The sequence below is a fragment of the Triticum dicoccoides genome, chromosome 6B, assembly GCF_002162155.2.
Source record: "Triticum dicoccoides isolate Atlit2015 ecotype Zavitan chromosome 6B, WEW_v2.0, whole genome shotgun sequence".
NCBI classification, from domain to species: domain Eukaryota; kingdom Viridiplantae; phylum Streptophyta; class Magnoliopsida; order Poales; family Poaceae; genus Triticum; species Triticum dicoccoides.
The window spans coordinates 541,225,409-541,238,737 of record NC_041391.1 but is presented as its reverse complement, the minus strand read 5'-3'; the positions used below and the strand labels follow the sequence as shown (position 1 = coordinate 541,238,737).

General features: G+C 40.6%; 1 protein-coding gene across 1 annotated transcript; it reads right to left on the bottom strand.

The window, feature by feature from the left end:
• Nucleotides 1-1,669: 1,669 nt before the first annotated feature.
• Nucleotides 1,670-13,064, bottom strand: LOC119323338 (histone-lysine N-methyltransferase SUVR5-like). Its single transcript, XM_037596966.1, has 12 exons — nucleotides 12,911-13,064; nucleotides 10,955-11,937; nucleotides 9,887-10,189; nucleotides 9,704-9,814; nucleotides 8,754-8,864; nucleotides 4,438-7,194; nucleotides 4,122-4,283; nucleotides 3,305-3,421; nucleotides 3,092-3,195; nucleotides 2,608-2,745; nucleotides 2,424-2,511; nucleotides 1,670-2,329 (listed from the first exon to the last, which is right to left on the bottom strand). Exons 2-12 carry the CDS (start codon nucleotides 11,822-11,824, stop codon nucleotides 2,222-2,224), a joined length of 4,869 nt encoding a protein of 1,622 aa, XP_037452863.1. The 5' UTR covers nucleotides 11,825-11,937; nucleotides 12,911-13,064; the 3' UTR covers nucleotides 1,670-2,221.
• Between the last annotated feature and the right edge of the window lie 265 nt (nucleotides 13,065-13,329).

Below are 13,329 nucleotides of genomic sequence, written 5' to 3'. Positions count from 1 at the left end.
ACTGATGTTTGACCAAGTGGCTAGTGTGCACCCTGCGTGACCACACGTGGAACTAGTCGACGTTATTGCACTGTAGCCTTCAATATTATTTATGTATATGCCAACTTGAGATGATTCCTTGTAAAGAAAAAAAGATCAAAATATAGGTCATTTCAACATTTTCACCTGCGAAAATGTCTAAGCTTGATCATCTATCTAGATTTTGTTGCTCACTATATTTTCTTATGTTTATTAAGCATTGTGGGGTCCAATCGAGCCAATGTCAAGGGTTGTCGCAAAGTTTAGTTTGGTGTTTTTGTAACTTTTTGTTTATCGAATGCTCCCGGATAGGACCGATGTTTCAACAGCTCGATTCAATTTGAGTGGTGCAAACTGTAATCTACTCCTTATCAGCTGATGTTTTACCAAGTGATTGACGTGAACACACGTGGGTCTAGTCGACGTTATTGCATTGCGACCTCCAATGTACATGTGCTAACTTTGAGATGATTCCTTTGTAAAGCAAAAGATCCATAATCTAGCAGATATGCAAAGCGCGGGTGAATGAGATTCCCGGTACACCCTTCAAAGTGGCGTTCCGCTTATCCTGTTTATTTATCCCTAGCTAAAAGATTGCCATTGCTATGTGCGCACGCAAATTTACCTAGGATAAGATAGGAATCGTAACTTGTGGTGACTGATAATCCTGCCAGCCTGAGGTACTCCTACCATATTATCGTTGCTCACTGCGCACACACAAATTTGCCTCTTGGATAAGAACCGTATCTATTGTTGACATCGAGCTGCACACACTCTTGTGCGTGATGATAATCCATTAACACATTAACACGTACTCCCTCCGTTTCTTTTTAGTTTGCATATACTAAGATTTGGTCAAAGTCAAACTTTGTAAAGTTTGACTAACTTGATAGAAAAAATATCAACGTCTACAATGCTAAAGTTATATGCTACAAAAATTAATTTCATCAAGCATCTAATAATATTGATTTCATGGTGTGAATGTTGATATCTTCTCCTACAAAGCCAGTCAAACTTTATAAAGTTTGACTTTGATCAAATTTTATATGCAAACTAAAAAAAACGGAGGGAGTACGTGTCAGTCTGCAGGAGGTTTTTCATGTAACCTCTTAGATTTATTTATTTTTTAAATAACCTCTTAGACTTTATGCGTTGAGGGCTTAGTTGTTTTGCGAGTCGCTAGCTCACAGCAGGAGAGCATGGAGCACATGTGATCCGTTGCTAGGAGAAAGGTGGTCAATGGGAATCACCCGGCCGCTTTCTCCCCTCCCTTCATTCCCCGTCACATTCTCTGCTACCATCCCTGTCCCGCGCGGAAAACTTGCGGAAAACTTGTCCGTCCGACACATGAATGAATATCCAGAGGTATCCGTTCTCGCCGGTGCTATGCTGTTGCCAGAGGGCAAAAAGAACTCCGTATACACCACCAAGTTATTAACCATGTATTTTGATCATGTGGTTCGGAAGATGCATCCAACGAAAGGCACAGCGTCCCGTAGCCACATTCCACAGCACTGGTCCCAGTTGTCACGTCTGACTACAAGGCAATCGTATTTGGGACGACACATTGACCTACCGATCAGATTTTATTTTTCATTTTTTTTCATTTGAGAATCATGGATCAGAATCACGGATCAGATATACTCCATAATTAAGAACGATTGCAAATTGATTTCCTTCTTTCCAGGTCAACAAATCCATAATTACAGTGCATAACAATTTCCGAAAACAGGCACCCCAACATAAGCAAAACTCCATGACCAACAGTCTCACTAACAAGTACAGACTCTTTGCTTCAACTTCGATGATGGGAGCTCAAGAGCAGTAAAAATTGAATGAACATATTTTACAAAGACGCTGAATTCTCGCCTACGAAAATGACGCCTGAATCACTCTAATTTCGGGCTGCTTCTAATAAATCGTCAGTTAAGCATGATGTTGCCATGACTAAAATCAATGCTATGGTGTACCTAGTGTCACTGCTGTGAGAATCCTATATCACAAACACTACTTGCTGGCGGCATGCAGAATGAGACCCCACCCCTGCACTCAATTGGTTGCATCAAGAATGAGGATCCTGCCTCTGCATTCAAGCTCTAGGAAAAACAATGTTAATAGTTGCCAAGTGATCACCATTCTACGAGCTTCTGAAGATGCGCTACAAGCAATGGATCATTCCCTTTTATTTTTTCACCCTGCAAACTCAATAAACACGGCCTCGGCAATTCTGAGCTCCACAATGGCAGGGACAGCCATCACCGGATTGCAGCTTCCGTCGATAATCAAAGGACAATTCTTCTCCAACAGCAATCTGGAGAAAAACAGTAGCAACAATTAGCAAAAACAAAATAAGTATAGATTTTACTGCTGTTTATGTTGAACTAGTACAGCTAAAATATTCTTACATCTTGACTGGCAAACAATCCAACATGAGCAAGTTGGCAATCTTTGCTTTCCACCAGAACTAAGCGGGCACTAAGGTTAGGCGAACAACTGTCATGAAGAAACACACAAATGAGCATTGCTTCAGAATTAGTTTGCTCCAGTGGTATAGATGCTCCTAAAATACATATAAAATAGTCCAATTACCTATGATTAATAAAGCGGGAGACATTCCCATATCTTGTAGCATCAATCATGTATGGCGTAGTCCCTAAAGTCTTAACTCTTTCCCGATCAATATGCGAAGCGATATCAAGAAGGTAGCTGCACCCACTTTTTGACTCACTGGAATTCAGGTACTTTCTTGTCAGTTTTCTATAAGGAAAAAAAAAACGATTCCACAAGAACATAAAACATCGACAATTCCTAGAGTATAGGAAATGGCATGACATTGCTCTGCAATTGAGGTCGGATTTTTGCAGGATGAGAATTCATACGACGAAAATTGTACATGAAAATAACAATTGGATTCAAATTGGGTTGGATTCAGGATTGGAGAACAAGAGTAATCATAATCATCAAGTACCAGACAGTGGATATCAAACTAAACATGAAATTTTCGATGATGCCCATGTTCACTACTTCTGTACGTCTGATAACTACAGTAAGGCATGAGAAAGAATTAACAGACCTTTCTGTGTTTCTCATGGTCTCATCATCCTTCACAACCTCCCCGACATACTCGCACACAAAAGTACCCTGTGGAATAGGTTCTGTAGCTCGAACAGCCCAACCCTGAAGCATTCGAAAACATTACAGTATGACTTGTGAAGCATGTTTAATAATAACAGCAAAGGACTGAGCAGGGTTCAGTGAAACGAAAGCCAGGTTGCATGTATTTCACCTTATTGTCAGTTCTGAAGAGTTCCAATTTAACCAGCAGCCCTTGCTGCAAAACTTTATTTTTACAGGATGCATCACAGGTACATAGCGAATTGCACTCGTATATCGGATATCCTTCCTGCCAATTCGACAAAACATGCACACGCATCAAACTATATACAATATCAGGGATGAAAATAATACTAGAGGATGGAAATGTGACATTTTTTAAATAGAAGAACTCAGTGGAACAAGATTTACACGCAGACACACAGAGCAACTCTACATCGTTCAGGCCTCAAGCCATGGGTCAGGCACATCAAATTTGACATTTGCCGAAAGTTTCAAACGAATCAAATAAGTTAAGTCGCGAAAAAGCACATGGGACGATAATGATATGCTCTCATGGTTAAAAAATAGTCGCCATGGATGTAAGAAACAGTAAATGGTGGACCTGGAGGACAAAAGCAAGCCTTTGAGTCTTGACACAATTACAACCTTATGTGACACAGATGAGATTGCTTTGACATTTTAAAGCAGTATAGGTATGCAGAATGATCATTGTGGATGGTACACTGTACAAGAGTGCGTGAAAATATACACATGGACATGCTATCGGACACAAAGATAACAAACGACATTGCCTTTCTAGACTCGTAAAGATAACAAATTACATTGCCTGCTGATCACATATCATGATATCAACCACCCTATCAATGGCATGCTAAGTGCAGAATAATCACGATATTACGGACAGTTGTTTACTTGTTTAGTGCGCTTTTTTTCAACTCTTACATTACATCTATAATAAAATATGTGTCGATGTCAACAATTAGTACCTGCAAAATGGTTTTGCCATTTTCATCGTATGCAAATCTGCCATGCATTGGCATAGCATACATATCCACTAGGTTCTCATAAACACTGTCAAAGAGGTTCACATGATCACATTTCTCAGGAGAGCAATGGGCATGAGAACACGCACAGCCAACCATGTAACTCTGCAGGTACATAATTTATTAGAAAACTGATTAGATAAATATAAATAAACCAAATTTACATGGATGGGAAGGAAAACAAAGGAAGAAGACCAAGCCCCCTTTGTGGAATTTATATGCTTCCATTTAAAGATGACAACTGGTTCCAAAAGAGTACCTCTGAATCAACAAGAGATGAATCCATCAAACGAGTTGTGACGTAATGAAAACCTTGCCATGGCACAGAACTGCAATGCTGCAATAATTCTTCAGGTTTCATATGGAGAGATTCTTTTGCATCAACATCAATTGCACAGACAATTGGAACTTTCTCCCTGCCAAAGCTTACATCTTCACAAAGAACAACCCTCTCATTTTTAAGCTTCCACATGAAGTGCTCTGAATCAAGAACATAATGGTATTCTTCCATGCCCCACGTTCCATCATTTTCTGGAGGATTCATCACAGAAGCTACTGTGGGGAAATCAACATGGGTAAGCTGTAAAGGCGGCAGGGTATTTAAAGCATATCCAGATTTGCATCCCTTAGGACAAGTGAATTCCTCTTGATGCCAATTGATTGGGATGCCAATGTCACTACAAAGCTTTGCAGCTTTCACAAATATGTTTTCAGGCATTGTTCCATATTTCACTTCCAATGCTGCAAGAAGACTTGTCTTACAGCATACAGAACGGGCCACGGATAAAATATCAAGGTTACTTGGATGGGGTCTTGTCTTTTGAATCTTTGAAAATAAAGTTTGAGCCACATCTGAGCATTGGAAATCCACTAACTTACCAAGGTTAGCTGTTTCAGGTTCCGCAACTTGCGATGTTATCATAGATAGATCAGAGCTTGAAATATCAAAATGTTTCTCAACCCCTGAGCTACTCCTCTTCTTTAATGAACCTGATGGTCGTAGGTTTTTCTTGAATGCAGAATAGTAGTGTCGACCACGGTTAAGTTGATACTTCCCACGTCCTGGTGGAATGTGGCCAACCGTACCTTGGTCCATATGGGCAACTTGATTGTGGCGGCCAAGATCTGCCAGTAGATCGAATCTCAACCCACATAGTCTACAGGTCAACTTTTGTGAGCCATCATCCTTCCCAAGGTCATGGTTATCATAGAGGGCCTTGAAACTTGTCCCTTCTGTTCTTACAGATTGACCTTTAGGTCGTTGTGGGGCATCAAGAAGCCCGAACTCGTGGGCATGATCTGAAACAATATGTTGCCATAGCAGATCCATGTTCAAGAAGTTGCTGTCACATGACATGCATCGGAAGAGAATCGAATATTGGAGATATTGAGCACCATGTTTTTCTTGTACATGTTTTTCAAGAACTTTTCTGTTGGTAAATGGATCCATGCAAACAGCACAAGAATACCCTCTGAACAGCCATCGGGTCTCCTTTCGGTGAACTTCTGTCCAATGTAACGCGAGACACTGATCATCAGAGAACTCCTGGGCACATATTTTGCACTTTAAACCAGCTGAATGATTAGTTTTCTCTTCTTGCAACACTATCATAGATCCCTCTTGGTTATCAGGATTTATTTGCTGAGATCCATTTGTACCAAAGCCCCAAAGATTTGTGAGTTTTTCTCTTTCACTAGAGATCAACTTTAACAAAAATTCTCCAACATCAGTATCCTTGGACACTTCAGCTAGAATCTGAGGCATATAGTCATTACCAAGACCAGATTGTTGACGAGAGAAGTTGTTTCTCAAGAACCAATAAAGAAACTCACATGCCCGGTGTAAACATATTTTTTCTTGCCTTGATGCACAGCCCTTCAATAGATTGATAAAAACATCTTTAGATATGAGTCGACTCTTTCCGTTCCTGGCACGTTTAAGGAACTTTGGAAGGTGCTTCTCGCAGTAAAGAGTGTGTCGCTTAGCATAATCCTGGCATTCAACAATATTGTCATGAGAAAGAATTCCAATGCAAAGATCAGTATCTGAATTAGCTTTTGCCATGGAAGTTGACATGGGGTAGAACATATCAGGGTTCTCCAATCCACAAGCTTTATCACCTGAAATCTCTGCAGCCATGGTCGAGGTCAATTGCATTTGAAGAGGAACTTGGGAACTACTGGCCCTTTCTGCATCCACAATGCATATTGCACTTGAGTTGGAATTCTTTTCCATTCCTTTTGGAGACTCTTCCCTTTTATGGAGACCCCCAGATGAACTGAATAAATTATCAGAGCTTACAGTATCCAGGCTTGTCTGGGAACGGTGTTTTTTGCAGAAAATAGAACCATGCTGGGCTCGATGCTTGCATTGTCTACCCAAATTAGTCATACCACTACAGACTAAAGCATCACCACTAAGTCCCCTGTCCTCCCTAGAATAACGGTCATGCATGCTTTGATGCACACAGCAATAAATATCACCATCATTAGCCCACCTGCCGCACTGTCTTCCTTTTGTTTCTATGTATGCAGAACACTGCCGAGAATTCTTCAAGGAATCAAACTCATGTCTGGCATTCTGTAAAGCTGGGTTGATGCGGCCTGATTCTGCAATCTCATGGGGGGCAGAATTACTGAGGAAGGTGCCAGTGTTATTCTGATCCACTGATGCTAACACTTCCATATGTCCATCAGTGATAGGTCTACTAGGGAAGTTATTACCGTTCAGGCCCTCACTGAGAATGCTGCAGTTAGCATCATTCGCGTGAGAAAAATGTGGTTCTCCTCTGCGCACTTCAAGTTTGGGACGCTTTCTGCGAGCTTGTTGATCCATACCTGGATCATCATAGCTATTGCTTTGATCAAAGTTGCCCGTATTACCTACAGCATGTGATGAAAAGAACTGTTTCATGACTTCTTGTTTCCATGTTTTCCACTCTGGTACTAATTCAGGCTGCATTGGTGCATTCCACAACTCATCGACCTTGTCCCAAAGAACAGACTGCCTAAGTTCCTGCGTTAAAAGGAAAGAATTAACAAGGTTGGCCAAGTTTTAACAAGCCTAAGAAATAGTAGCATATGCCAAATCTAACAAAGGGAGTAATCGATATACGCCTAAATCTTAAATTTCTGATTTGCGATTTTTATTGGTAAAGCAACAACAGAGGCCTATATTTTTGCTGCAAAGAGACTTTAATAGTGTAACAGCAATGACATCATTGACAAACTTGATGCTGCACAGAGCTCAAGTTAAAGCATGAAATTTAACAGCCTTCTTTTCTTTTATTAGCATAGCCTATTCAGTAAGAGGTGATCTACTTCATTTTGGAAAGAGCAGGCATTTCTACATGTTAACACACAATCAACACAATACTTCCTCTGATTCAATGCAAACGAGTATATTTTATGTGATGTTTCCGCTCTCTACCCCTAATTTAATGCCCCGGAAGAAATGGTTGAAGCATGCCATTTAACAGGGGTATGCATGTCATTTCTCATTAACTGTTTCAGATTTAGTGTTTCCATACTGGGCTGGGATGATGAAAATTAGCTAATCCAAACAAATTACTGAGCTAGGCTGGGATGATGAAAATTAGCTAATCCAAACAAATTACTGGGCTGGGCTGGGATGGTGAAAATTAACTAATCCAAACAAATTACTGAGCTCTAGGGAATAACATGAAAACAAAGTAGTCATTAACAAGAGTAATGCCATGCATACCCCTGTTAAATTATGTACACGAGAGTACACTTCCTACTGGGTTTATCAATCTTAAATGTAATATATAAGATCAGATGGATATAGACATGAAACTGGAGTACAAGTACAAATTGGCTCAAAAAGCTCATGACATGTATTTCAAATACCATTTCATCCACTAAATCTAACAAGGCTAAATCTAACAAGGTAACAGTTGCCAAGGTATCTTCTGGTTGGCAAGAAATGATCATGGATACAATGGTTTACAATTTGCCAGGCTTGGTTCCTGCCGTGGGATGGGGTAAAGACTAGAAGTGGTGAATCACGGCAAACTGGATGGCTAGGCGTCCAGTGGTGAGTCAGCTGTATTTGCGACTTGAAAATCTTCGATGTTCACACAAGTGAAGCCCAAACAGCTGACACATGGACACCACCATAAATATTGCAGCTGAATACACGGGAGGAAGTTTAACTATAACCCACAGAAGCAGCCTATATTGTGAGAGTAGAACTGGGCTAGCTAGACCATAGAAATGATTATTTACAATCTTTCCATCCAAATTTATGCAGCTTGCGCAAGGAACTCACGAGCTTATTGATAGTCAACTCTTAAATACAGAACACGCTCTCCAAAAAGTAACCGTAACTCAAGAACAAGGTTAACACCGTATACATACTGTTATCCGTACAATCATATTAAAATATTTATTTAAGTTCTACTGAAACGATAATGAACATAAGAAAACAAGTAAATTGAGGTTTTGTAAGCATGCAACCTGATCGCAAACTGAAAAAACTGCATGACAATATTTCATACAAACTTAATCACACTCCAAAAAATGTGACCTAAAGGCGAACGGATTCCACATTACCTCGGCAAGAATTTCAACAGTCTCAGCATCATGAGCAATATTACACTTCTGGCCCCACAAGTCAGAAGAATTTTGGAGCCAATGAGAGCTTGTGTAGTCTGGAAGAATCATCTGAAATCAAACAACTAAGGTGAACCAATGCTTCCTCGCAAAGAAAAGGTGAAATAATGCCAAGAAACGCCAGGAAGAGGCTACTTCAAGCATTTATATTATTTTTGCAGCATCAGCAGTGAATGTGGGGTGAAGCATAGATGGACATAATGAACAACATGCTGCTCAGCTGTGCTTTTAAAAAAAAAATACAACACCGATAATGATGTATTGACCTCATGCAATAAAAAACTATGTTTATCTATCTTATTTCTATATGACCATAGCTGCAATGGACCTTGAGCAACTTCCCAGGTATAATATGTCTTTCGTTACAATTACTTTGAAGCATAGAAAGAAACCTTCAGGCTTTAGCAGTGTCCAAATCAACTGCTAATAATGCTGATTTAGCCTTTCGTATAAATATTGCAAAGTTATAGCCAAAAACTGATGCATAGAAGAGCTATTTTTCAAGACTTGACAGAGTTGTGGCAATTACACTAGAACCACGATAGGAACATTTTGGATCCTATCAAAGAGAGGAATAAGGCACACAACAATTAGTGTCACTTACCAGGAGAACACACTAAGTTATTTACCATATAAAATGCCTTGGGAAACAAAGTACCAAAATACTGTAGGTGATGCGTACACACATAAGGTGGTGAACGGATATACAAATATAACAATTACAGAGATCTTTCCATTGCACGATGAGTAAAAATGAGAAGGAAAATGCTTAGGTAATTGCCTCAAGAAAAAAAACATAGGAGAATATGACAAGAGTATGAAACTCGCTAGGTGAAAATTAGCACAAGGCACCGTGACATATGCATATGGAATAAGGTCCTTGGATTTACCTTTTTAAGTTTGACAAGCATCTTCCCAAGATCAGTGTAATCTCCACAGCATGATGCTTCCCGAGCAAATTCTTTCCAAGCTGTTGCCTTCCGAGCATTCTCAATTATGGCCTATTCAACATATAAACAGTATCAAGAGCAATGATACCACATGAATACAAATACTGCAAGGGAAGAGCATACCTCAGTGTGAAGTTCATCGCTAAAGTTTAGCATTGAGATAGCAAGCTTCTGCATGATGAATCGTCGAGGAACACTCAAATCCTTCACCATCTTTCGCCATTTGCGATGAGTTCCATTCACAAGTGGCACAGGATATTCATCAATTGGAAGGACTAGTAGCATGTCCACCCAAGAATAAGTCCTTGTTTGTGGAAAGAAAACAACAATATAGGTCTTCCTGTCAATAGTTGGTTTTGCCTTGAGAGTGGACAAAGGACAGTCCACCCTACAGCATCGAATTCCTGTTCGCCATTTTCCTCTCCACTGTTTTCAAATGAAGAAGAAAAATGATAGTTCAGGGTGGAGCCATTAGAGATGCAGGAAGCGGTTAACATGCAAAAAAATAGAAAGTACTCGACATAGCCACCAGGGAAATCAAAGAGCTTGGGTTCCGTGGTGTTCTGAATAGTCAGATAAAAATCACCTCATTTGCATTTTTTGCGATCAATATATAGTTTTGCTTCAATTCAGGAAACCCCATTGGTAACTTGAATGGTCCAGTCATAATAAACTAATGGATGGAGTAAACAGAACAAAATATTTACACTATGTTTAGAAACTTGAAGGCAAATTATCTATCACAGATCTTAGATAAGGCCACAAATAAAGACCTGTTTTCTGTATAGTGTATAGGGATCATACTAAAAAATTGTAAAAGGAAAAGAAATGTCTTTGTATAGTTTATACATTTATAGATGCATCTAGTACGAAATAGGAACATTTAAGTAGGAATCAAAGAACATACCACAATTCTTCAAGAAAATTTAGATGGGATAGATCTAGATGTATCTCTCATATAGATGGTCAGAGAATAGGGGTGTAAGTTGAAATAATTAGGAGGTGGAGTTCCGAAAAGCATGGTGAATTTGGCGCCTACTCCAAGACATCTAGCGTATACATTGAACAACCACGACTTTTCCAGGGCTAGTTTCTCATTGTATAAGTTCACAACTTGACATATAATTTCAATATCAAGAACTAATACAACGACGTTCACAGCCACAATCACCTAGTCCTAAATAGACATACCTTTACCCAAAGTGCCACGGCATGATCTTCTTCTTCGATACTTCTTGTATCCATCTCTTCGCCAACATCATTAGTATTGCCATTACAACTGTTGTTATGAACAAGCATATCCATGCCGTTTTTAGGTGAGACAGATGTCTCATTCTCTTCCTGAGAAAATATTTTACTTACTAACCCATCGCATGATCTTTCTGATAGACCTTGAAGTGGGCACGGCAACTCCTTTTGGGCATCATGAGATCCTGCCATATCGTTGCCGACTTCCTTGTTTACCAAGTCAGTCCCGACTCCCTTACTTGCAATGTCAGTCCCAAATTCCTTACTTTCTGCATCAACATTGATGTTATATGTGAGTTGTACTTCTGTCATTTTCTTGCCTTTGGAAGGAAGGACATCTCCATTTGACTGGCATGACCTAAGTCCAGTTACTATATTGGACGGTGAACACATCTCCTCCTGGGAATGATGTAAATCCTTCTTACTGATGCAGTGTTTGCTGCAGTTGGCATCCCCTGGGGAGCCATTATTTTCCAAGCTTGCATTCAATTGAAACCTTACATCATTGAAGTAAGCATCCTGGACGTTCTTTTCTTTATGTGGTACAAAAAAGTTCACCTCTGAGAAACCATCCAAGCTAACAGAAGACTTTTCAGAGGAACCATCTACTTTCTCATCTGTGCTCGAGCCAGAAGAATTGTTAACTTCAACAGGGTTACAACTTATTGCGGCATTCTGATGAACATCGGAGGCTTGCCACCCGTGGTCATTACGTGATAAGGTATGTTTCCTATCATAAGAAATAGATGACATTTTCTCCACGTCATTCTGTAATTGGCAATCCGCTTGCATAACAGGTGGATCCATCAGCATTTCTTTGATAAGTTCTGATCTGCCAATCCACTGTGAAATAAAGCAGGATAAGCAGTGCAGGAAAAATCCTCTACTGGCTTGAAGTCCATAAACACTTATGACTTATTCAACACCTAGAAACAAAAGTGCGGTTTAGGAATGTAGAAATTTCATATGAAAACAAATGTATGGCAGAACAAACAAAAATAAACTTACTGAACAGATAATGGAGCTCCATCTTAAACAGAATATGGTAATAAAATGATTAAAGTTCAGCTTTATGGTCATATGTAAAGTTACCACTTTATTGACTATATGCATAAAGACTTGCAGTTCCATTTGTTTCACCAAGCAAATTTCTTGCCAGTAAACACAAAGCGTTTGCACTCGTGTACTAAACAAATCTTGGTTTTGCAATCAGCTACTCCCTCCATCCCATAATATAAGAGCGTTTTTGACACTAACGCTCTTATATTATGGGACGGAGGGAGTACTTAACATTTTAAATAAGAAACGTAATAGGCTATTATGCAACAGTTTGCAGTACATACTACATACAACTTCTTAGCCACAGGAATTCAAGACTAGAGATATGACAATGATACTGAGACTGATACCAAGACACAGCAGATGTCCCTTTGGATAAAATACGCAAATACACCATGAAGCAAAAAAATTGAAATGCATGGGAGCAATCAAGTTAACATGAATCATATGAGTACAACGCACTCCCAAAAAAATTACTGAATATCGCTATGGCAGAAACACATGAGGACTGTAGCGTATTGTTTATACGTACATTAATGGCACAGAGGGATGGCATTGGCGTACTGGAATCGGTACCGTTAATTATTTGTACCATCAAAACCCTAACGACCCGCTTCAATGCCTATGAAAAACTCCCGTGGTAGGACGAACTCAGGCCACGAATTAATGCGCCCATAGGATCCACTCTGAAAGCATAAGGATCCTTCAGGAGACCCGCGACGGAGTTTAGATTTCTATTTCCTATATAGGCGCATGTATCTGGGCGCCCAACGATTCAAATCCCGGAATAAGAGGAATGGAGCCGATCTTTGAAACGGAGGGGATGCGAGAGCGAATTACCCTTCTCGACGAGGCACCGCGGTGGCATCGGCGGGTGTCGAAGACGGCGGCGCGGGAAGGAGCACCCGCAGATGTCTCGGCGGAGGCAGGAGGATGCGGCGGAGGCGGCGGAGGCGGCGGGAGGGCGTGCGTCGACGGGGCCGCGGCGGGCAGGAGACCAGGGCGGCGCCGACCGGGGGAGGGGGGGGCGGGCTGGTGGGGGGTCGCCGCGAGAGGAGGAGGCGGTGGTGGCGACACAGGGTTTGCGACGTGAGGGGGAGAGATGCGGGAGGTGGGCGGCGTGCTCGCGATACCCACAGGTAAAAAAAGGGTAAACGAAATAAAATAACTCCCCCCACCCAATTTCTTACTTCCCCGGATTAACCGTTCGGGCTTCAGGCCGACTTGACAGAGTATTTAGGCGGACATGGTGTGCTGAG